The sequence below is a fragment of the Callospermophilus lateralis genome, chromosome 8 (assembly GCF_048772815.1).
Source record: "Callospermophilus lateralis isolate mCalLat2 chromosome 8, mCalLat2.hap1, whole genome shotgun sequence".
NCBI classification, from domain to species: Eukaryota; Metazoa; Chordata; class Mammalia; order Rodentia; family Sciuridae; genus Callospermophilus; species Callospermophilus lateralis.
Window position 1 is genome coordinate 4,318,104 of NC_135312.1, and position 26,568 is coordinate 4,344,671.

The following is a 26,568-nucleotide window of genomic DNA, read 5'->3' on the forward strand; positions in this document are numbered from 1 at the left end:
GCTTGCGGCCAGGCCCCAGTTGGCAAGTGCATCCATCACTGAGCTACATACCCCTACCCCACGCTTCACTTTTAACACGTGTCTGAAAGTCGCTCAGGCTGGCCCAGACTTTACAGTCCTCCTGTCTCTGCCTCCCAGGTGCCTGGGATCACAGGCATAGCTGCCGCCCAGCTGTGTAGGCTTCTGCTCTACACATAGCACATATATGTTAACATAAAAGAATCCAAAATCCTGTGATTTAATGTAAAATGTCTTTCCTTTGAAAGAATATCTGCTAATTCAAATTTATAATCAAATCCATTTTCTGTCCTTAAAGGTAAAATCATAAGAACTCTTAAAGACATTTGGGCTAGTCTCCCCAATAGTTGAACCCTATCTTCTGCTGTCTGATACAGCTATTCCTGGTAGTAGGATGAACAGTGGTGATTATACCTGATCCAATCCTGTGCCAAATGCTGACGTGCACAGACATACCTCCTCCAGCTGTCCTGAAGAAACTGGATCATCTTCATAAGCAGGGAACTGACAACCTGCTTTGCAACTGCAAAAATTATTAATTTCTTCCTCACATTGTGCCATTATTTTACAATTTGCTTCTGAGCTTTCTAAATCTATTTCCAGAGATTCATTCATGCTACATTCCAAACATTGATTTTGCTTCCCGACTGGCAAAATCCCAGTTGACTCCTCCTGGGAATCCAGTGATGTCTGAGCACTCTTTTCCATCCCAGACTTTTTTAATCTTGGAAGGAATTTTCCAGACTCAAGTTCTGATTTTCCATAGTAATGGCCTTCTTTCTCTGCATCTTCTTCCAGAGGTTTGAGATCTGCTTGTGGATCTTCAAATACATCAACCTGAGAAGGAATGGGAATATTTACTTCGTCTTTCTCAGATTCAAATTCCGACTCGCTTCCTCCTCCTGGGGACAGTTCAGATGCAGAAATTGGGCGAAAGTGAGTCCTAGGAGAGATCCGAATAGCCCTGTACTGCGTTCTATCAACTCCACATATCCTAGGGTGGAAAGCTTCACTGTCTGAATCAGAGCAGAGGATTGATTTCGGTTTAAAACTGGGGCTGAAAGATGCAATCCCTTCAGGTTCAAATGAACATTCCACATGAAGAACTTGGGAAAATGGATTGCTTAAGTCAAAGGAAGAGAATGAATATTCAAGTCCGGGATCTTCAACTTGAAAGTTACTGCAAGCTCCTAGTAAGTCTTCATGGAAGATAAAAGAAAATCCCTTATTTAATCCATTTTCCCCACTCTTCGGCTGATCATTTTGTTCAAATGACATGAAGGGTTTCCATAACTGCCTATGGCCAGGAGCAAAGCTGTTTCCTGGGGTCATGAAGACATCTGTTCCAGCTATTGTCACAACATCAGACGCTGCACACTGTAACAAGCTTCCTTTTGTGTGACCAGGTGGTACAACTGCCCACTCCCCATCGCTGCTGAAGGTTTTGAGTTCTCCATAAACCCCTCCAAGAATGAATGCGTTCTCTTTATCTTGGGTCACGTCCCAAGGTTTAGAGGGTGTAGTATAATCCCCACCGTCCACCTTTGATAGCTCACTGGAAACAAACGCTCTCTTCTCCAGGTTCTCCTTCTGTCCCTCCCAGAGATGATACTCAGATCGTTGCACAGCTCTACGAGGCTCCTGAAGCGTCTCCATCTTTGCTTCAGCATCCAGACAGCAGCAGTAGTTATTTACATCGGTGGAAAACAACTCGTCATCAATTCTTTCTATTTCTACTGTAGTCGCAGAATTTTCATCTGCCATCTTTGTCCAAATGTCTTTGATAACCCCTGAGCTGTAGCCATCTCCATGTGGACTGCTTTTACTACATACTTGTGTAGTTTCAAAGTTTTTGTTTTCTGTTTTTTGTTCTAGCTGAATACCACAGACAGATTCTAGCTTAGATCTTTTTTTGAAAACTAATGTAGGAATTTCTCCTGAAGTTCTACTGTTCTGCTGGCAAGTTTCATCTTGCAAAAAATCTAGAAGTTCTTCATCTACATAATTTGACGAGACTCTAGGAACTACATAATTAATATCTTCTGCATTAAACTGTGTAGACTCTTCAAATTGAATGTTTAATGTCTCATTGTCTGAACGTGTTTCTTCTGAATGGGACCATGGACTACAAGTTCTTGTTGAAAGATTAGAACAGTGTTCATTTTCTTCAAAGGCACTATTTTTGGTCCATATTAGTAATCTAGACTGTGTTTTCCCAAGCATATTAGCACTAGAATCTGTATTTTCATTTCCCAAGTTGAGTGTTTCAAAAGAAAATGGTAAAACAGAATTACTGCATTGCACTTCAAACACTGAAAAACAAGAGTTTATACCAGATCCTTCATTAATATCTGAGAAGAGCTCTTGATTGCCAGCAAGCAAGTGTGAATTGAGCATTGTGCCATCCAAGATCGGAGAGAGTCTAATTGGAGAGTCTCCTCCAAAGCTCTCTCCGTCGGCATCGCCGGAGCTGGACGAACAGCACTCCCAAAACTGAGCCAGATTCCCAAGGTCTTGCAGGAACAAGCCCTCAGCACCCACAGAGCTGGTAGAATCTGTCCATATTGCACGTTCCCCTTGCAACTCCACACCATCTAACACTATGCAACATTCTGCCTCAAAATCTGTATTCTCTTTGCTTTTTTGTCGAATCATATTCAAAATCCGACTTTCTCCTTGCATGGTTTCTGAGGCACCGGGATCCAACATGGATTGATCAATATCCACTTCATAGAAGTGTGTTAATTCTGATAGATGAATGTCATCTAGGTATTTGTTGTCCTCTGGTAGAGAACATAATGAGGTCCCAGTGAGGTCAATATCCTCATTTATAACTGCAGGCATTTCTACAAAGTGACCATCAATGAAAGTACCTGCTGCGAGGTATGTTCTGTGAGTATTATTGTTGCTGATACACAGACCATGCACTGACTCAGACAAGTCTTCCACCACCTCTGACGTCAGAGCACTTGACTCTTGTCTGTTTCGGTATGTGGTCTCTAGTTTGCTTTTTCTGCTCAAAGGAACAAAATATTCAGCAATTGGTTCAGTGTACCACAACGGCTCCTCTTTATACTCGGTGTCGTTTCTGCTCTCTGCATACAGGTCCCTCCCTGCAGTGCTGGCTGTATCTCTCCTGCCTGTCTCCTTGGCTGCTCTCTTGCCGCGCTTGCACAGCTGCCTCACAGACCCGCTGCTGCTGCTGCTGCCGCCTGCGTGGATGCTTCTCTCTGTCTTGTCACTGTGCTTCAGTGACAGCCTGTTTTGCCCATTCCGCCCTTTTCTATTTCGAATTTCTCGTGCCTTGTGTCTTACTTTGACATATTTCATGGATGCTTTTAATTCTCCCTGATTCCCACTTGAACTTGAGCCTGCTTCACTAGAGCCGGAAGACCAGGAGCGAGGGCGGACCTTCCCTTCAGGTTTGTGCCGCATTTGCTTTCTATACAAGGCAGGCCTTTCTTCAGCAGGGCCACTGCTCAGCTTGTCTTCCTTCTCGTGTCTGCCTTTGCCCTGGGCTTTCTCATGCACAGCAGTGGACACTTCAGAGCGTCTTTCCTTGATGACTTCGCTTTCGCTATTGCAGTCCTTGGGAGAGGATGTGTCTGTGCTTGCTGGGGGCGCTGTGGACGATGAAGAGGAGCTGGAGTAAGAGCAGGCTTTGGACTTGTTCCACACAGTCATGATTTCTTGCAGGCAAACTGGCTTCTCAGAAAGTGGTGGAAATGCTTCGTAGTACCTGAAAAGCAGTGAAGAGTTTGAAATGAGCACTTTGATGTGTTACATGCAGGAAAACAATGCTGCTAGTCAGCAAAATGGAATATTTCATTTTAATAGAGTCAGCACTCACATCATTCAAGAACCATTAGCCAACATGGTTCACAATAAAGTACACTGTACATTAACACTGCCCCATGCGTCAAGCACATGTTTTGCTGAGCACTGTGATAAGCACTGAACTCTGAAAATAAGTAAAAGGAGAGTTTTTATCTCCAAAGCTCAAATTTTAACTAATACAACATAGTAAGAAAATGTAGTGTTTTTAGTAGGAAATGTTGGAATTTGATTCTCAGCTCAGTCACTTATGCTTGTGAATTTAAACTCATTACTTAGTGTTCTGGTCTATTTTCTTAATTGTAAAATGGTGAGCATATGACTTACCTCACCAAGCTGTTGTGAAAGTTATAAATCAATGTAGCTGGAAAGCTGAATGGCACCTGAGTCAACACTATAAGCTCTAAAGCCACATTCCCTAAGGTCAAATCCTGGCTCTGCCACTCACTAGCTGTGTGACCCTAGGCCTGTTGCTTAATCTCTCTGTGGCTCACTTTCCTCACCTAGAAAGTAGAGGTAACAATCACTTCTGCCTTATAGAAAAGCACTGCTTATGGGACTGGCCTTGCTCCTGTCACTTTATCTCAGGATGGCAGCACAGTGCCCTGGCCACTGAGGGCACTGCTACTCTGGAGGCAGTGCTCAAGTCACACAGGAAGCGGCCACGAGGCCATGCTTTCAAGGGCCTGGACTTGACCCTCCTTCCCATCTATGTGAGAGCTGCACAACAGAAACATAATGTTTCCCATGTGCTGGCAGTCTTATTAAGGAGAAATGAGTGAAGTTAATTCCAATAATACATTTTATTTAACCAAGTAAACCCATGATATTACCATTTCAACGTCAAATCAATAGTAACCTAATGCCATATTAAACACTTCTTTACATGTTTTTGAAAGCTAGTAAGAATTTTGAATTTAGAGTACATCTCAAGTTGAATGAGCCACTTTCAAGGGCTCAATAGCCTCCTATGGCCTGTGGGTTTGATTTTTGTTTTGGCACTAGGGATTAAACCCAGAGGTGCTTAACTGCCGAGCCACATCCCCAACCCTTCTTTATTTGGAGACAGGGTCTCGATAAGTTGCTTAGGGCCTTATAAAGTTGCTGAGGCTGGCCTTGAACTTGCATTCCTCCTGCCTCAGCCTCACAAGTTGCTGGGATTACAGGTGTGTACCACTGTGCCTGGCTTGGCTGTGGTTATTGTGTTGGACTGCATGGGTCTATACAAACCAACTAAATGCATTTTTTCCTTGGGTTTTAGAGGTTCAGAAGATTAAAATAAAATGTATAACAAGAAATCTGCTTATATGCATTTTACAGTAACACTATTCATTTACAAAGAAAGAACTACAAGTACAGGAAACAGGTCTGGTTAAATCAGGGGCCTGCCCATGTTCCCTGTGCAAAAAGCAGTGAGAACTAGGTTTTCTTGTTATGTGGACAAGGATAATCATAATTTCTTACAGCTGTCTCAAAGGACTGTTGTGAATTTCAAAAATAATAGTACATAAATGGACTCTTGGAAAACAGCTACTTTCCTTGTCTCATTCATCTCATAAACATTTATTGAACATGCGTGATATGCACAGAACCCTCTTGTTCACCTCTGAAGAGGTGTCAAGCACTTAATAACTACTCAGTAAATGTTTCCTAAATTATGAAATATGAAATTAAACAGAAGACGACAAACCAAAAATGGAAACCACATAGAGTTATTAGTCTGATTTTAACAAAAGCACACTTTTACATACATTTCCACTTGATCCTTTGCTGTAGGGGATAATTCTGCCTCTGGAGAGGGAGACCCCTCTAACTTTTTGTGAATCTTCTCTTCTGTTATGAAACAAAAATTCAGAAAGATTTGTCTTACATCTAGTTAATAAATACCCATATTGTTAAAGTTTCTCATTTAATTTTAAACAGAAATGATACAGGCTTCTGTGGCTGAAAAATGAGAACTCTAGACCAATTTATCTTTTAATAAAAATCTGTTTCTTCAGTGTGCCAGAAAAATTTTCTGGCTAAATCACTTTAACATCAGGCTGAGAGGTGAGTTGTTCGTCACTGATACGGTGTTCTAGAGGCGCTTAATTAAAAGGCTGATGTCCCTGTGTACTATTAATTAGACCAGATGGGGAGAATATCTGTTTAGATTCCAAAAATATTTTCTCACAAAATTCTGACTGATGGACTTTATATGGACTCATTTTTAAACTAATACTAATCTGTAAAGAAAATTCTTCATTATAATTAGCTCTATTACTTGACAAGGTGGCGAGCCAGGGCTATGTCTCACCTCATCCAGAAACAACGGGCCATCCTTGTAGCTTAGCCTTAGGTCAAAATCAATCGCACTGATCCTTCAGCAGGAGGCCAAGCTTTGGTGCACAGCAAAGTGACCACGAAAAGGGCAAGGAGACAAGAGCCTCAGCCTTCAGAGTGAGCCTCCTTCTTAGGTCTCACACAGTCATCAGGAAAAGCAGCAATGAGGCTCCCAGACCTAAATGACTTCATGGGCTTGTCAAGCCTGCCTATCTGAAAAATTAAAGTCAAAGCAGAAGTTTCTTCCAAACCTGAAGTAACTAGTGTCCCCATCTTTAGAGGACTTCACATGGATGGGCAGATGTTAACAGTGGGGTAAGGATGGAGGAGGAGAAGGGAACGGTGCTCCTGGTCTCTGAGCATCAATGTGAAGACACACACGGAGGAATCTTCCTGTCTAGGAAAGCACCAGTGGATTAAGTCCCTCTTCTCTTCTGGGAGCAGGGAACTCTACAAATTGGCTGCTAAGGGCCGTGGCAGAATCCACAACAGGGCCGATGACAGAGTAGGACGCTGGCTTGGTGGGGTATGTTAGGCACAAAGGTTTGCTTCTGCTTTCTTTCTTTTTTTTTTTTTTTTTAATTAATTCTATGGTTTTCCTCACTCTAGATCCTGGGGCTATCATCCCTGAGTGTGGCCTCTGCTTGTGAACTGCACGCTCACCTTGCTCACTCTGCAGGTCTTTCAGTCTGCAGCAGAGTTCTTCCACCAAGGTCTCGATCCCAGAGCTCTGTGAGATGACAGAAAGACCAGGGGTTACATCTGGGTTCAGCAAAGCAGGCATCTGTACACTTCTGTTTAACACAGAGGTTTGCAAATCTCAGATGTTCCAAAAGAAATATATCATCAATACTTTAATGAATAGCAGAGTTTAAAAATTACACAACTGCAGACCTAAACTGATATATTTTACTATTGAAAGACATTAAGTGGAATTTACTAACAAAATGTGGAAACATTAATGTATCTCCTAGAATGGCTTCTACCTTCCCAGAAGCCTATCACTTTGCTCATTAAGACAGATCAAAGGCCTAACTGCCCAAAGCCAGTCACCAACAAAAACAATCTAAGTGAATCAGATTAAGAACATATGTGAAGGGGATGGGGTTATGGCTCAGTGGCAGAGTGCTTGCCTAGCATGTGTGAGGCACTGGGTTCGATCCTCAGCACCACATAAAAATAATCAAACAAATAAATAAAGGTTGGGCTGGGGATATGGCTCAAGCAGTAGCACGCTCGCCTGGCATACATGAGGCCTGGGTTTGATCCTCAGCACCACATACAAACAAAGATGTTGTGTCCACCGAATACTAAAAAAATAAATGTTTAAAAAAAAATTCTCTCTCTCTCTCTCTCTCCTCTTTCTTTAAAATAAATAAATAAATAAATAAAGGTATTGTGTTCATCTACAACTAAATATTTTTAAAAAGAAGAAGAGGAACATATGTGAAGTTGGGTGTGATGGCTCCTGCCTATAATTCCAGCAACTTGGGAGGATGAAGCAGGAGGATGGGAAGTTCAAGGCCAGCCTAGCAACTTAGTGAGACCCTGTCTCAAAATTTGAAAAAAGGAGACAGGGAGGCTGAGGATGTTGCTCAGTAGCAGAGCACCCCTGGGTTCAATTCCCAGTCCTAAAAAGAAAAGAATTTATGTGAGTACAACCTTGTACAAACTCAATGCAAAGAAAATTTAAAAACCTCATCTTGGTCCTCTAGGAGCTCACAGTCTAATACAAGAGGTGAAAAAAAATTTTTTTTTAAGTGAACTCTTCATGACGGCAACAAGAGCAGCCCAGACAAGTGGCTGCTGGGAGCCAGCGCGAGGACCTTGTTTTCTCTGCAGGGTCGCACAGGTACAAGCCTCTGCTAAGAACAGGGGCAGGACTGCAGAACACCAGGAGGAGCCTGGGAGTGAGAGGGTGGAAGGAGGAGTCAGGTTTTGGAGAAAAACGAATGCTGGACACAGGCACAAGCACGTCTTTCACTAAGCGGACTTCCAAACTTTGTGAATTCTCGATTTCTCACAAGAAAGAAGGATCTTCTACAATGAATAAAAAAATGAATGTGGTTTTAGGAACTTTTGATTTATTCAGTGGGCAAAGTCCTATTTAAGTTGGCATCCAGTATCTTTCAGTGGGCACAATCAAACAGATGCACATGACCCAGCCCAGCTGTCACTGGGCCTGGGGAAGCTAAAAATAGAACTTTACCTCATTCACTTAACCCAAAATGACTCAGCACAAGTATTATAGATATTCTAAAGGAGAAACCCCACAGTTATATAGTTTGAGCAGCAAGAAACAGATTCCATTGAAAAGGGATAACTGCAAACATTCAGTTACCCTCTATGCACATCACACCACAGTTTTAACGGGGAGACAGGAAAACAGGCCAGACAAGAGCTGTCGTCCCTTAAAAAAACACTCTTAAAACCCAAGCCAGATGTTAGTCATAAACACAGATCAGCTCGACAATTCCATTAGAGAGGGTCTGCTTACCATGATGTCCAAGGTGTGACAAGGACGGCAGTTATATTCCCTCTTCCGGATCAAACAACTGACACCGGGGTCAGCTGACCTGCCGCACGACGCTCTGAGCTGCAAGCCCATGTCACTGTGCTGTAAACCCTGCGGTCTCCAGTGCAGGACACTGAGCCTCCAGGGACTGCGTGCTAGGCTTCTTTCAATACTAAAATGGGCTGCCATGTAATAAGCTACCGCAGAATGACCACTACCACCCAGGGGCTCCATGGAGGGTTGTTATGCTGTGTCTCGGACACCAACTACACATATACCATGTTGATCTGTATGTGAGAACAAAGGTATATACATACATGCACGCACAGACTGATATGTGTATATATACATATATTTGTTTTCATATAAATAAGTAAATATCTATGATGCTTTCCTACATAAATAGCAAGAGACAAACAACTTACTTCTTACCTTGTGTGCAGAAATAAGCTTTACCAACCAAGTTTTGCTTTTCTTTCTTAACTACCTGCAGTATCCTATTTAAATTTTTTAAAAATATATTTTTAGTTGTTGATAGTCCTTTATCTGTTTATTTATATGTGGTGCTGAGAATCAAACCCAGCGCCTCATACATGCTAGGCAAGTGTGCCACAAACCCAGCCCCTGTTTCTGTTCTTTTAATGAACAATTAGGCCACTACATTATCATGATCATGACTGAGAAGCTCAAAAGGACATCAGAAACGGGCATCATACTCTGTTGTGTCCTGGGAGGCAAAGTGTTAATTCAGAACTATTAAGGAGATATTTCATTCACCTTCCCAATTATGCCATAAGCTACTGAAGAATTTTAACATTCATATTTCATAGTAGGTCGAATCCATACAGCATTCAAGAATACTGCAGCCTACAGCATCCGAAGACACAAGGAGAGCACAGCGCCCAGTCTTTAGTAACAACTCTGAGGGGCACGGGCTGGGGCACCAGACTTCTGCTGATGAGCTCACCTTGCTTTCCCCACCACATTGATAACAGAGGGTGCCCGCTACTGGTGGGTATCCAGCAACACAGAGGCACACCAGGACGCAAGTCAGCACTCCAGACCTGCAGAGCAGCCGGCTCTGTACAGGGACCAGCTGGCCTCCAGAGCTGTCCAGCAAGTGCCCATAGGAGCCGGTGGCGGCCAGACCTGCTCACCACACACGCTCACCCACTGCATGAGCAGTCACAACCCCACCGCCAAGCGGCCATGCAGAAGACGACAGCCTGTCCTTCCAGAGTGCATGGGCTGCTCACCTCCTTCTCAGGCAGCAAGACCAAGGCGGCTGCATTTGGGCTCCGGGTTCCGCAAACCTCGGTTTGAATGCCTGCCCTGCCATGCTCGGAGGCTGCCAAGCAGTTGGGCGCGCATCAGAGCCCCTGTCACCCTGCTCACTTAAATGTGGGTTTACTTCTAGATTTTGTATGTCTTTCACTTTCCAGAACTCAGTTTTGGATTCATCCCTTCAAAAATGCCTTCAGGGCTGCCATAGCTCAGTGGTAGAGCGCCCGCCTTGCACGTGTGAGGCACTGGGTTGGATCCTCAGCACCACATAAAAAAAATAAAGATATTGTGTCCAACTACAACTAAAAAAAAAGCCTTCAGGTTTTCCTGCTTTGAGTTTGGGGTGAGGAGTGGGAATGGGCACTAACCAGACGCAGCTCGGCGCACCCCTCTGGGTCCCACCTGGGCGCCTCGGCTGAGTCCTTTTCTCTGACCAACACTGGGTCCTTGACAGCACCCACTCTGCTCTGCGGTTGCAGGCGAGGTGAAGGACAGTGACATAATGGAGACTAAGCCTGAGCCAAAGCGCAGCTCATGTCTGGTACTTCCAGAGATTCTCGTTGCTCCTGACAGTTCCTACTGTTTCCCACCCTGCAACATATCAGTGCTTCTCCACCGGCTGCACACTTCCTGTCCCTTTAAATTCGTGACATAATCATCGCTGCAATGGCCTGCTCTGCTCATTATCTGTCCTCTGCATACCCAGAGGCTTCCGCTGCTGTGGAAACCTTCCCACAGCGCACTCATCTGGACGGAAGAGTCCCTATGTGCTGGACAGTGCCCCCACCCCTCCCCTGTGACTCCTACCCAGTACAATACTCTGGCACGTAACTGCTGGTTCCATTTGGACACTGAGAAGTAGAATCAAAGAGATCTAGGTGTGAAGCCAAGGTGAACCACACTGATCATACAGAATCCACGGGCCTACTGCAGCCTCAGTCTCTACATTGGGAAATGGTCACTGGAATTTCTGGAACGGTCCCCATTTCTTTTTCCCTCCTGTTCACGATTTCTTTACTTTTTTGTTCTACTTCAGGTGTACACTCCAAACCTTCAAATCAGTTTTTCACATCTATTATGCTCACAATCTCTAAGAGATCATCTTATCTCTTGACTGTTTCTTCTTGAAAGCAACCTCTGTGAGAGCAACCCTACCCTGCGTCACCGGTACCCAGCAGCTGGGAACAGAGAGGGACGGGATCTGCAGGAGTCCACCGACTTCATCCAGTCCCCGATTTTCATTATGGAGTGCCCATGTTTTCCCTCAAGGGTGTCTGATGTCTCAAAGTCCAGAACCTGCCCCTTCGATCCCTCTAGAAAGTAACCGCGAGGACAAAGCCAGCTATTCTGGTGCCCCGGTGAACCTGACTGCTGGCACTCACCCCTGTGGGGTCCCTCACACCGTGACGGGGCTTCATCATGACTATTAGCAGCAGGACACACACCTGCTTGGAATGCCGACTCCTAGGCTCCACCTGCCATGCAGAGTGGGGTGGCAGCTCAGAGCCCTGCTGCTGCAATACCAGTTCCTCGAGGAGTGTCACCCCGCCCTGCCGCTACAGTTGCACGGACGGCAGCAGGACCAACACAAGAACTTCCCAGCTGAGCGCACACTAACCTATACAATCAAGAGCAAAGGCAATGGGTGCTTAAAGACCCCAAGTCTTGAGTTCTCCGTCATGCAGCCACACCAAGGCAAAGGCTTCCCAACCACAGCTTCCCCACGGCTGACTGTGATAGCATTTCAGACTCCAGACTGATTCCTAAGGCAGAGCTGGGGGAGGGAGAGGAAGCCCAGTCACATGCTGAAGGGGAGGCCACTGGCGGCAGCGTGCTGGACAGCAAGGGTGCATTCCATACTTTAATGATTAGCTTTTAAGTTTTATTAAAACATTTAGAACAAAAGTTAAATGTTACAGTTAAGTCAGTTATCGAGCACCAACAGAGAGGACTAAGGGCAAGACTGGGGTCCCACACTCATGCCTTCAGAGGCCAGGAAAGGAATACCAAGATTAAAAGCCCCCACACCCAAAGCCATTGCTGCTAAGGACATAGATGGCAGACTTCTGGAATGACAAAGGAAAGCATGTCAAGAGTTATGACGAGAAGTAGAGGGTATCTCTGTGCTATCAGTAATGATAAAGCTGACATGATCAAGTTTGGAAAAAGATAACTGTTTTGAATCAGTGTTCAGCAGGGTGATGTATGCAAAGAGAATCTTTGCATGGTGATCTGGATTCATCAGACATCCTGTGCTGTGTGTGGCTGGACAAGTTACTTAACTTCTCTGTGCCTCTATTTCATCATCTACAAAGAGAAGGAAACACTTCAATTTGAATTAAGTCCTTCAATGTTCCTATTTCATTGTAGCATCCTATTGACATAAGCAGACCCTATTTTTTAAAATCGCCCCATTTCCTACTTGAACCTGGAGATAGCAGTCTTTCTTCCTTTCAGATAGCTGTATTCCTTCAGGAAAAACTAAACTCCCTGAACAAGACTCAGACCCATAGGCTTGGCTCTGGGTTGAGGGTCTGGATACTCCTTGTTTCTTAAAAAGTAGAGTCAAGATCTTCAAAGTACAAATTAGAACAGTTATTTTTAATCCAGAAGCAAGGCTCTGAAGGAGATCCCTAATAGGCATGTAAGAAAAGAAGGCACAAGAAAAGCCCATGTCTGTCTGTCTGGTTAGGTCCTGACTTCCATCAAATACTGCAGGCTACGAGGCTTCACAACGGCTTTTCAAAACTAGTGCTGAGGCAAACTCCTGTGGTCCCGACTACTCGGGAGGTTGAGGCAGGAGGATTACAACTTGGAGGCCAATCTAGACAAAGTAGTGAGACCATCTCAAAATAAAATCAAGTAGGCTGGGGGTATATGGTTAGTGGTGGAGCATTTGCCTAGCAGGTGTGAGGCCCTGGTTCAGTCTCCAGTAACACACACACATACATACACACACACACCAAAAAACAAACAAACAACTGACTTCAATGTAGCAAACTGACACACTAGAGAAAGCACTGTGGGGGCAGCATGGCAGGGCCTAGGGCTCCTCTGCTGCACTCCTGTGATAGCCAACAACCCCAAACTCTTGTGAATGACTCAGTGCTAAGAAAATAAATGAGTGCTTCACAGTTTCCCAATGGACAATTAGTTAGGAATGAAAAGAAATAATAAGAACGATTACTAATAGATAAATTTTAAAATGTTAACTAAAAGAGGAATATTGCAGAATATACGTATACAGTGTGGTACCATTTAAATAAAGATATGAACATCCAAAAAAATGCTCATATCTGCACACAACTTCAAGCAATATTTAGTAGAAATAGAAACATAACAGGCAAGACAGATGCCAAGTCAGGTCCTGAGGACATGAAGGCCGGCCAGCAGGCCGGGGAGCACGCCAGTGTCCGCCGGCCCAGCCTCTGTCCAAGCCCCTCACTCCCCTCACTCTGCCCCTCACTCTGCCCCTCACTCCCCGGCTCCTGCAGTCGCCCCACCTGCTTCATTTCACATCCTCACTTTCTAACATTTGAAAGATCAGGAATTTTCTCAGAAGAAATCCCAATTTTCCACCTTTTTCAAAGGGAAAGCAGAAGCTCTGGGTCAGATAAATGAGTAAGAAAGAGATGCCTGGGCTGGGGATGTGGCTCAAGCGGTAACGCTGCTCGCCTGGCATGCGCGGGGTGCTGGGTACGATCCTCAGCACCACATAAAAATAATAAAATAAAGATGTTGTGTCCACCAAAAACTGAAAAATAAATATTTTTTTTTAAAAAAATCTCTCTTAAAAATAAAAAAAAAAAGAGAGATGACTGAAGGCCTAGTCAACCCTGGATACCCACAAACACTGCCTGGACTCCTAACCACTTGGGAGGAGGCTGAAGCAAGAGGATGGTGAGTTTGGAGCCAGCCTGGGAAACTTATCAAGACTGTCTAAAAACAAAAAGGGCTGGATGCAGCTCAGGGGGTAGAGTCCTTGCCTCACACGAGTGAAGCTACAGATTCAATTTGCAGTACCAAAAAAAAAAAAACCTAAGCCCAGCTAGTTCTCTCATGGAGGCACCATCCCACACAGGCTCCTTCCTGGGGACTCTGCTCCTCACCAACAGGGAATTCCAACCTTGCAGCTGCCTAGACCAAGGAGCTGACCTCAGGCCTCTACTCCTTCCTCTTCTCTACCCATGCACAATTCTGCCAGCTCTGCTTCAAAGTGTATCACAGAACAACCAGTTTCCACCTTCCTGTCCCTTATGGGTCTCTCAACTGGTTCCCCCAGTCTGCCCTCTGTCCCCCACCTACCCGGCCTCAGCCACCCTGTCTAGTCTCCACACACTGCCACACGCCCTGATGCACATCTGCACCAGGCTGCGCCACCCTCTCCTCCAAACCCTCCAATGCTTTACAGGGCCTTTAGCTCTATCTACATGCCAGAGAGCCAAGGCCAGGCTTCCTTGGGTAGGGCTGGCTATGACTACACAGCAGGAATGTGTGTCCTTTGCTCTTATAACCACTGGCTGCTCCTCAGGGGCCTGGCCTGAAGAGGGAACAGGCACCACTTCTCCCAGGTACAGAGCACGTGTACATAGGGGGCCCACACAGCTCAAGTCTCAATAAATGCTACTCATCATTGTTTGGTGTTCTTATTACACAGAAAGAATTAGATTAAAAATGCTCATGCCAACAACATACATGGTCAAGATCTGCTGTGAAAACGAGCTGTCACGAGACACCTTCTCTTGTACACGGCCCTGTAATGCACACAGACATCCCGTGCAAAACATGGAGGTGAGTTCTGCACTTCTAATGGCAAAAAGAAGTTCCCAGAGGGCTCACCTGGATAGTAGAAGCCAAGCAAGTGAAGGCAGAGCCCTGCGCCCAGGACGTGGGTGCTCCGCAAGGCCCTCTGAGCCCAGAGCCTGGTCTGCTGGCTGTAGTAGCAGTACTGCTCTGACACTCCCAAGGTGAACTCAGACACCCTGCACTTGGCGTTGGCCACCCCCAGACAGGGCCACTCCGTATTTCTAATCTTCTAGCCACCCCAAGTGCTGATGATGGGCCAGCTTCAATTAAATCTTAGGGGCCCAATAAAAGCAGAACAGAAATAAAATTAATCATTAACAACAAAAGCAAGCAAACAACATAAAAAAGCCCTAACTTTGGGAGTAGGGAAAATAGAACCAGGTAAACTTGAGGAATTCAAAAAACAATGGCTGGGGCACACTTCAGAATTCTGTTTCATAGTTTTTTAAAGGGGGAAAGGGAGGGAGGCCTGGATTTATACAGCAATTTCAGGCATGAGCCATGCCCACTGATAAAAGCCATCAGACAGCTTGCATAACATCACTTAATAAAATCTACGCATCTGGCGGAGGGTTGGAGTTATCTATTATCAAGTCTCAATACCGTTCCTCTTTAACAGACCCCACTTCTAACCACAACCAAAGCAAATGCAAAGTGTGTTACAGAAAGTGAACACCCGGGAGACCTGCATGTTATTTGTTATTTGCATGTATAAATGAAAGGGGATTCGGCAAAGGCAGCTTTAGCAGGGACCCAAGGACCTCGAGGTTCATCAAAGGTCATGACTCCAGAGGAGTGACTCTTCAGCAAGAGCTTGGGGATACTCATCGGTGCTGCCAAACTCTCCTCCAAGTACAAAAATGCATTTGACACCCCTGAGTTGCCATTCAGTTCTAGTGATGCCTCTCAGATATAAAATACTGAGCCAAGCAGGCCAAGAGGTGTACTAGAAAGTGGTGAACGACTCGCTACGAGACAAAGGGAGGCAGAGGCAGAGTCACACACATGGGGAGGTAGAGTGAGGCAGGCCAGCCATTTCCCTTAAATCCCGACACAGTGGGCAGTCTGCAGTACAGATGCAAGTGCGGTGGTCAACCACACACCAATACAGGGAGACAGGGACCTGCCAAGCTGCCCAGGCAGACCTGGGACTTGTGGTCCTCCTGCCTTAGCTTCCTGAGCATGTCATGAGCATTTTAATCAACTGGATGATAAACACGGATTGCCAGTGGGTTTCAACTATGATCAGTTGACAGTGACTGACTAAAGAGCGTACTAGGAAGAGCTCAGAGAGGGCATCTGGACTGAGCAGGCAAGCAGGGCAAAAGCCACGGCCCCTGCTGTCCTCAGTGTGTGGGAATCAGCCACAGCCACAAACTATCACTCACAGGGCAGGACAATAAGCTTCCTCTGTAGGTCCTCCTTGCTCCTTTCTTTGCACTGAAGCCAAGAGATTTGGAAAAGACAGCTAAGAGACACATTCATAAGTTGCCACACCAGTTCTTTCTATTGCTACAGAGTAAGTACAGTGTTCTTCTCTTTTTTCTTTTTTGTGGTGTTGAGGTTTGAACCCAGGGCCTTGTGCGGCTGGGCAAGCACTCCACCCCTGAGCTATCTCCCCAGCTGCACATTCTTTTTATCGGATCTCAAAAGCCCTAAGAACAGTTTCCAGGGTCTATAAGTTGATGCACAAACAAGGTGTATGGCTCTGGGGCAGGGCCCTGATACTTGGGGCCTGTCTCCACTCATTCTATAAAGAGTCACGGAGACCTGGCATATGCTCAGCACATTCACTTCCCCTGCCAACTCCAAATCCATCTGATAGGACTAAAAAGAATTATTAGGAAAAGCAATGGACTAATTCATTTATAAAACGAGAAGAAAAGACCAAGATAGGATGATATGTTTTATTGCCGGGCAGAGGAGAACACGTCTCCTGAGCAATGACCCAAGGCAGCAAGGACCTTTGCAGGCCACTGTCCTTCCCTGCATGGTGTCCACCTCCTGTCAAGTTCTTCCCAGCATACAACATGCTCAGCTAGTATGAAGGAGACCCAGGCTCAACAAGCTGCAGAGAAGGGTGGTGACACACGTTCTCCCACTCCTCCTCCTCTCACAGCAGACTCCAGCAGCCTTGCTGCTCACTCAGCTCAACCAGTCAATTCTCCACAGCCTTGGTCCAAAGGAGAAAGGAGATTTTTTCTCAGATTCAAGCTCCCAACCATGACTCAGCAGCTTTTTTGGACTTTGTTCAAAGCATTTACCTGAACTAACCTCTCACTTGCTGAAGATCACGGCACTCTGGATCCTTTCAAAAGTGCCAGCTGGCTTATCAATCTACCCCCCAGGGTGTCATGAGGAAAACACATCTTGGGCAATTGCCTGAACGCACACCTCTCTGCAGGCTGCCCATCACCTGGAGACCCTGCTGAAGGGGGTGGCCCTCCTCGCAGCCTGCCCCTCACCACAGTTCACAAAGTTAGGGGTGCTCAGAGGCTCTCTCTAGCTGAATGGTGTTGGGTGCTAGAGTTTGGCGGCCATGCTGGGCTGGGGCTGGAATGGCCATCCTTCACCATGTGTGCGCCAGAATTCAGAAATGGGAAATGACCCGGGAGCGGGGAGAGAGCAGGCTCTGTGTAGGAGTAGGGTCATGATACAGTGGTCTTCTATTCTTCCCCCTCTTGCAGCAGATTTCAGCTGCCCTGTTGCTCATTCAGCTTAACCACAGTCATTTCTCAGCAACACTGGTCCAAAGGAGAACGGCAAATAAGACCATGGCTATTAGAGAAAGTGACTTTATCTGCGACTCACAGAGCTTCCGGTGTAGATCCCTCCTTAGCCCAGTACTGTCAGCCCTTGGTTATAGTGTGGTACCCCTGCATCCTTTATGTATATTCCTTTTTTCCCCTTAAACTAGATCAACCATGTTCCTACTTGTAGTAATGAAATGGTGCCCAACTAAGCCATAAAAGCAATACTTTCAAAGTTCTATCCAATCATGTATAAAGCAGCAGTTTTAGACAATTCAGAAGTTTAAAAAAAAAAAAGTAGATTTAAAGGAGAGGAAAATAGTTGGGAAGAAAAAAGGGATCTGATGGAGGGGAGGCTCTTAAAAAATTGAGACTAGATTCAGTTCAGGAGACATTCAGTAACTTCCACAGGCAGGCACACACTGTGCTGGGCACCAGGGAGTAAAAACCACACAACGCACAGTCCTTGCCCACAAGCGGCACAGCCTGGCAGGGGCAATGAGGACGCCAGGGCTGCGACACCCAAGGCACACACAGGTGCTGTGAGCCCTGAGCTGGAAGGACTGGCCTCCAAGGACACCTCTGCGTTGGACAGGAACACAGGTCAACACTAAGCAGGGAGACGCCCAGAGGCATGTGCACTGTGTAACAGGCCAACAGATGACAGGGAGCAAAGCTGGCTCTCCTGGAAGAACACCCAGACCCCCTGCTCCAAGAGGAAGTGTCCAGAGATGGGAATCACTCAATTTCATCTTGTACCTTAAGAGGTATTGAAACCACCTTATCTCGAACAGCACAGTCAAAGTAAAACCACTTTTTAAGAAGTTCTTATCTCAGAGATAACATCCTAGAGTAGGTAATAAAGTAAGAATTCATAATATTAATTTAAATAAATGATCATATTTTAAAGTTATTTTATATCAGGATGCTAAAAGGTATGAGAAATATTTTATATAAAGTTCTAAAAGAAGAATTTTTAAAAATCTTAAAATGTTTTCCAAAAAACAAAGAAAAATATAAATCATAAGCGAAAACAGTACTCTTACAGTGTCAGAACTGCTATCTTACTTCTAGGAATATATCCAGAAATAATGAAAATCATGGATTAAAACCGCACATGCGGGCTGTGGCTGGGGCTGTAGCTCAGCGGTAGAGCACTTGCCCAGCATGTGTGGGTTTGATTTTTAGCACCATATATAAACACATAAATTAAATAATGGTCCATCGACAACTAAATATTTATTTATATATATATATATATATATATATATATATATATATATATATATATATACATACATATATATATATATATATATATGAACCACACATGCAAAATGATAGAAAGCATAACCAAAAAACCAAGAGTAGGCTAAATATCTAATGAGATAATTATGTTAGACTGCTGAAAGAATATTATTTGGGAAATAAATTTAGACACTAAAAAAAGTAAAGACTATGTAATAACAGGACTAACTATATGATTTTAAATTGGAAAAAGTGGAAATTTTTGTATATATGCTAATTAGAGCAGTATATACAAAATAATATATTTTACAAACAAGGCGTGAGAACTTCCATAAAAAATGATAATGCTGTTTATCCTTTTTAAAGCTGGACATGTGATTCTGATTTCCATCTTTGTTTAAAAATTACCAGTTATGCATAATGTTTAAGATGAGTTGGAAAAATAAAAGAAGAAGAAGAATGATAATGCTCACATTACAGTGGGAAGATAATGAGTGATTCATTTTTCTGAGTTTTCTGGGTCAAGTTGTTGTATTTGTCAACTTTTCCAATGTTTCTCTGTGTTTGAAATAAAATGTAAACTCACTTCATCAGAAGCAGATCGAAGACACTGGACAGCAGCCTGTTTCTTCATCTCCTCCAGCGTCAGATCAGAGCACTTCTTCTTACTCTTCCCCCATTTCTTAGGAGCTCCTTTTTCCCAGCCCAGGAAGATGTCATTCTCCTACAAGAAGAAGGCACCCAGTTAAGGGACCAAGACTAAACAAGAACCACTCCACCTCCTGACACATGCCTCCCAACAGGACTCACTCACAAATGAGACCCTGATGACCAGGAGGCCACAGAACACTGCCAATCAGGACACTGTGGCATAACCCAGGTGGTACTGCCACGTAGGTGGCTTAGGGCTTACTGTTTATCAACTTACCAAGCCTGACCACTTACACTTATAGTACATGCCGAGAAACAACCCTAATGTTTGTGTGTAAAGAAAATATAAATTTCAGCATAATTTCTAAATTATAAACAAAATTAAATGGCCTTTTATAATTCCTACTCTTTGATATGGGACTTCAGGTTATTATTAGATTTTAAAACTTAAAAAATGATTCAACCCATATATCTATATCTTATAGTCTAAATAATCAACAAGTAAAAAATATTATAATTAGGATTTTGTTTTTTTCTTGCTTATATGAGCCAATTATAAAAATCTAAAGAAAATTTCAAAAAGCAGCAAAAAGGAAAAGAAAGAAATCACCTGTGATCCTAACCTCAGTCAAAACTAAATCAATTAACTATGCTTCATTCAGTCTTTTTTATATGTTTAAAAAAAACATGCATGAACTCATACAACTTGTATAATTCTGCATCTGACTTCCTGCACAGCAAACCTGACCCTGTGTTGGTGCAGTTGAATATTTCAAGATGCAAGTTCCTAGGATTGTCCTAGACGGAGACTAAGTAAGACATTTTATTGCTTTGCTAATTTATTTATTTATTTTTGCCTTTTAAGCCTTTCACTTGAAAATCATGGTGAAAACCAGTGGAGAAAGATGTTGAAAGACAGAGGCGGGGGGAGAGAGAGAGAGGGAGGGAGAGGGAGGGAGGGAGGGAGAGGGAGGGAGGGGGGGGGGAGAGAGAGAGAGAAAGGGACAGACAGACCAGACAGAAAGGCAATGGAAAGCCACAACCTGGAAGAGGCCCTGGGGGCAAGAGGCCCTGGGGGCAGGAGGCCCTGGGGGCAGGAGGCCCTGGGGAAAGAGCCAGGCCAGTGCAGAGATGGAAGAGGAGGCAAGGCACCACAACAGCTTGCTTAAAGATCTTCTAAGATTGAATCACACCCCCCCCCCCACCGCCTAGTCCCATTTTTCCTTCAATCCAATCTATGAAGTCCATTTTTATGCTATGAGGAAGACAGATAAAGAGCTTCCCCTGTACTCATCATGAACAGCACACTTTGTAAGCAGGTTTTTGGGCATAGATTCAGAGCTCATGAACTTGAAAAACATATTCTTTGGCTGAAAGGTTTTATTTCCCTTTTCCCAGGAAACATATGCTTTAGGCCAAACAAGAACTCTTGGTGTTTCCACTCATTGAACCTAAGTTTACTAGCTGGACCACATCTGGGCCTGCTGCTCCTGGGCAACGATTCCTCCTAGAGACAGAGCTCCTCCTGTACAGGAGCACACAGAACCCAAACAGTGTCCACACACAGCTTCTTAAAGGCAGAGAAAGGTGTAACTTCCCGTCGTTCATAATATATAAAAGAACAAACACAGGAAAATTATTTGTAAACTATTGAAAACACCACTCATTTTGTCTTGCCTGCTACGCCTGGCTTCTCCTTACTGAATACTTACAACATATTTCTCTATTGTTGTATATCATAAGTCAACACGGGTAACGGACACTCACTAATCCTAGCACACTTGTGTTATAAATACAAACAGACATTCAGAATTCTGATGGGCATGCTGTCCTTTTGGAGCTCAGTTTATCAATACATATCCAGCACCTTAAACATGTGCATGTAATTTTGATCCAATAATTCGTCTTCTAGGAATTTATCCTAGAGAAACAATCACTAAGTGTGCAAATATTTAGCTATAATGATGTTGACTGTACTGCTGTCAATAATGGCAAACATGTAGAGACAACCTAAGTGCCAAATGACAGGGCATGGTTAAATAAGTCATGATTCATCCAGTGGTATTACAGACACTAAAATGGAATTATGAAGTGTATTTATTGAAACAGAAAGCTACTGACAATGTAAGAGAAGTAATCTATACAACAATATAATCTCATTTTTGGATAAAAACACACACACTTATGTGCATTAAAATGTCTGAGAAAAATGTCATCAAGAGTTTACCAAGAAGTTTTCTCTTGGTGAGGGTAGGCCATTCAGCTCGCTCTTTCTCTCTCTCTCTCTCCCTCCCTCCCTCCCTTCCTCCCTCTCTGGGGATTGAACCCTGATGTGCTCTACCTCTGAGCCACACACACCTTATTCTTTTTGAGACAGGGTCTTGTTAAGTTGCTCAGGCTGGTCTTGAAATTGTAATCCTCCTGCCTCAGCCTTCAGAGTCACTGGGATTATAGATGCACTACTATACCTGGCCAAATTTTTATTTCCCAAATTTTTAAAAAAATAGAGACATATGCTCTATTTTTTTTTTTTTGAGAGAGAGAGAGAGAGAAAGAGAGAGAGAATTTTTTAAATATTTTTTTCAGTAGACACAACATCTTTATTTTAATTTTATATGGTACTGAGGATCGAACCCAGCGCCCCACACATGCCAGGCGAGCGCGTTACTGCTTGAGCCACATCCCCAGCCCTGAGTCATATGCTCTTAATGGTCAAAAAGGTTTACTGTTGTCTTAAATAGAAAACTTCTAAGACAAAAGAAAAGAGAAGCACTCCTTTAAATTTTCACCATAACAGGTATCTGGCATTACTACATTCATTTCCTGTCTGGGGACCCTTTGTTTACACTTGGAAACATTCCCCATTCACCCAGAAACCAGGTGAGAGTCAGGTAAAGTCCAACAATGAATATGACTTGCCAGAGGCAGAGTCTAGTGGGGAAAAGACAGACATGCCAACAGGTACAGTGTGACTGCGGCTGCAGCAATCACAGCCCTCCGCAGAACCACTGAGGAAATAAATGCCTTAGCGCTGTGGCCTCCTCTTGGCCTTGGTGCTGGCACAGGCTTCCTGTGGGAGGAAGGTCACTAACTGCAATCGCTTTTGCTAATGTTTCCCCCTCCTCTTTTGTGTGACAAATTTATTTGGAGTTCAACAATTTCCTTAGTTTTCCATCCACTTCCCCTCTTCTAACATGCACAGTCTCAAAGAAAGAGAAGTTTGGGCTAACAAAGCAGTGAGTGGGAATCCAAGCAGAACTCTGAAACAGTGTGCTAACGCAGGACCAGCAGGCTCTTTCTGTAAGCACTGCAGGTACCTCAAGGCCAATGTGGTAGGGAAGGACATACAGGAGGAGAAGGAGAAGGAGAAGAAGAGGAGAAGAAAGAAAGCAAGAAAGAAAAAAAGAAAGAAAGAGAGAGAGAGAGAGAGAGAGAGAGAGAGAGAAAGAAACTACGTAAGTTCCAGAAATTTATAAAAATTTAACTCTTTCCCACTCTGTGTTATACGGCTCTAATGACAAGAAGAATGCAATTCTTTCTGGGGGAGATGATGTCATCTGATTGAGGGGGGTTCCAAGCCTGGGGAGGTGACCCAGAAGCAGGAGGACTGCCTGAGCTCAGTAGTTCAAGGCCAGTCTGGGCAACATGGTGGCACAATGCCTCAACAAAACAAAATCAACTACCAATATTCAACTTTTAATACTAACTTTTTTCTTTCCAACTTTTTAGTTGTTGTGGTGTTAGGAGTAAAGTAAAATACACATGAATGTGCTATCTCGGCCATTTTTAAGTGTATGTTTTAGTGTGAATACTGATGTTTAACACTTTTGTGAACCTATATCATAAAATTGACTTTGGGGGAAGGTGCTAGAGAAGCAACTGGAAACCACTGATGTGTCTTCTAACTATTCTGGAAGTTTCAAACCAATGCTGAGAATGGTGCTCTGACGGTCTGTGAATGCTATAGCCTGTAACAGAACTTCATTCTCACTCAGGAGCAAATGATATTCAAGTGTAGGATGGACTCTGTCTTGTTTGTTCATTCATCTGCTGATGGACATCTGAGTTTTTTCCACCTGTGGATATTATGAATTATACTGCTATGAAGACTCAAGGAACATTTTTGTACGGACATGTATTTTCAATCCTCTTAAGTACACACCTAGGAGAATTGCTGGGTCATACTTTGACTCTATGTTAACCTTTTGAAGAACTGCCAGGCTATTTTCCAAAGCAATTGCTTTTACAATCACTCTAGCAATTTATGGGGGTTCCAAGTTTTCCACATCTGTGAAGAGATTTGTGACTGACTGGGTTTTTTTAGCCATCCTGATGGATATGAAAGAAAAGAGCATCACAGTTTTGATGTCCTTACCAACAAATGACACTGGGAACTTTCCATGTGCCTAATGGCCAATTGTATATCTTTTTGGACAAGCTGAGTTTTCTTTCCATTGTTGAGTTGTAGAGTTCTTATCAATATGGATACACGTGCCTTATCAGACATATGTCCTGCAAAAATTCTGTGCCATTCTGGGGGTTTTTTCTCACTTTTTTGATGCTACCCTTTTGAAGCACAAACTTTTTAATTCCAATAAAGTTGCATTTATTACATCTTCTTTAGTTGCTTGTGCTTTCGGTGTTGCAGAAATTACTGGTCAAGCCAAGTTATGAAGATGCATTCCTGTGTTTTCTTCTAAGAATTTTAGTTTCAGTTCTTACATTCAAGTCTGTATTCCATTTTGCGTACATTTCTGCATGTGGCCTTCCTTCATTATATTGTACTCCCACAGGTCCTCAACTGAACAGGTTAATAGATACTGAGATAGAGAAATGTCCTTTGCACTGTCTTAAAGCACTGCTAAACTGCAGTTTGAACTCGGACAATAGAATCATTGTAAATTTGTGTAGGAACAGACATTTTGGTTCACGTTTTAACTTCTGACAATATTAGACTGTACAAAGCACCTTGCTATTATTTATGAATCAAACAATTCCTTGTTAAAATGACTTTACCACAGTTTAATTTTATATAAAAGTACTATTTCACCATGAAAATTTTAGGTGGAATTCAGTAAGAAACCTCTAATCTGTAGTAAAAGCTGCATGAACAATAGCATGCCACATGCATTTTATGGGCATTTCTTTTGACAGCTTTCTCATTCTGTTTTCTTCTGGATTCATGTTAATTAATATAACATAACTTATTAGCCAACATTCAACTGCAGAACTGTACAATCAGATTTTAAGAGAGCATACTATAAAAAGATCCAAGATATTTCTATTTTATTTGTTATCTTTTCAGTTTGCTGTGCTGTTCTGAAAGTCAACTGACACGTGCCCAAGTCACTTTAAAAATGGAGTAAAATCAAATATAGTTTTCTAAATTCCTAATCTTGAAAACAAAAACACAATTATTAAATACCAAAAGCAGATGTGGCAAAAGAACTTCCCAGCGTGAGAATCTATTTATCACCAGGTACATTTTGGAAACTATTGTGAGGTAATATAAGGCTGGAGTTTTGACTGACTTCCTCATGCTGTCTTCTATCAAAAAGGAGACAGGGGACTGGAGGAGGAAAAAGAACACAACATTCTAAAATACAGCTGGTATCACTGACGTCTGCTGTTAGCTGCAGAGCACCCAGCCCCCTGCCTCCCACACCTTCCTGCTAACAGCCTTCGGGAGAACAGAGCCCTGGTGGCCTGAATGGGAGTTGGCCACCCCCACGGGCAGACCCCAATTGGCCAAGTGCAAATCAGTAGGTTGCGTCCCTTCTCAACCACAGGGTAGATGCGAGAGGCAGGAGAACAGTCAGAAAGAAGCACTTGCTGGTTTCCAAGGAAGACTTGTGAGACTGTGACGCTAGAAACACATGCACTGTTACTACCCTCTCACCCACAGGAGCTGGTTCAAAACCAAGCCGTAAGAAGGCAGACTGGGCCAGTATAGAAGCCCCAATGACCAGTGAGCGCTCCATCAAGCCAGGCAGGAGAGTCCTTCTGAACTTTCAGTCTTGAGAACATTTTCCCTCAAGTCAATTCAGGCCAAATTTTTGGTAGCTTGTGAATAATGAAAAATACGGTCAGAATTTGAGGAAAGGACTCAGCAATAAATCAACACATCTCACTGCTCAAAACCATTTGCCTCTAAAAAACAAGAAGTTCCAATCACACAAGCATAATTTGAGGTTAATTACACTTATTCCTTCTCTTCTCCTCTTAGGTCTTCAGTCCCAATCCCTATGCCCACACTGCGTATCTGCCCCTACTGGCTCTTCCCGCTCAAGCCCCACCCTTGCTTTCCCCTGCTCACCTCTGGCCTCACAGAGCCCCTTTTGTTTCTGTGGCCTTATATACACAATTCCTCTCCCCTTCCTTTATGATGGTTCTTCTACCTTTATCTCCTCCAGGACTCCTACTGTGACTGCCCCCACGCACTGCCAACACAGAATGGGTGAGCTGTCAGCTGCAGCTGTTCCTCAGGAACTATTCCTATCTGTCTCTATACTCCTGATGCCTGACAGAATCAGGCAAGCCCTGAGCCTTCACATTTGAATAAAAAAAGCAAAATGGGGAATTTTAAAAATATTTGCATTCAAAACTTCTTTGTCCCATGAAAAGATTCAATACAAAAAAATTCTAATATGATACCTTGGGCAATATGTGGATGAGTTTGTGCACATACCATCAATATTAATTCCTAATGATTATTTTCATATTCCTCAGCATAAAACTTTTGTACATTTTGCTCATGCAAAATAATTCTAAACCTCGGGGTTGGGATTGTGGCTCAGTGGTAGAGTGCTTGCCTCACATGAGTGAGGCACTGGGTTCAATAGTCAGCACCACATAAAAATAATGTTATTGTGTCCACCTATAACTAAAAAATAAATATTAAAAAAAATAAATCATCACTTCTCATTACTTAAAAAAATAATTCTAAACCTAATGGGAAGTGTTTTTTTTTAATATATATTTTTAGTTGTAGATGGACACAATACTTCTATTTTATTTATTTATTTTTATGTGTTGCTGAGGCTTGAACCCAGTGCCTCACATGTGCTAGGCAAGCCCTCTAGAACTGAGCCCCAGCCCCAGCCCCAGCCCCAGCCCCAGCCCCAGGAAGCTGATTGTATT

General features: G+C 43.5%; 1 protein-coding gene across 5 annotated transcripts in view; it reads right to left on the reverse strand.

The window, feature by feature from the left end:
* The window catches only part of Kiaa0232 (KIAA0232 ortholog), an 82,130-nt gene that overhangs the window by 16,438 nt on the left and 39,124 nt on the right, over positions 1-26,568 (reverse strand). For 4 of the 5 annotated variants that reach the window (XM_076865253.2, XM_076865254.2, XM_076865252.2 and 1 more), the window contains exons 3-6: positions 19,364-19,501; positions 6,838-6,904; positions 5,604-5,685; positions 475-3,757 (exon numbers count right to left, since the gene is read on the reverse strand). In XM_076865253.2, coding sequence (XP_076721368.1) covers positions 475-3,757; positions 5,604-5,685; positions 6,838-6,904; positions 19,364-19,501 — 3,570 coding nt within the window. Of the gene's footprint in view, positions 1-474; positions 3,758-5,603; positions 5,686-6,837; positions 6,905-19,363; positions 19,502-26,568 lie in introns of those variants that run through there. The other variant, XM_076865256.2, reaches the window with a different exon arrangement.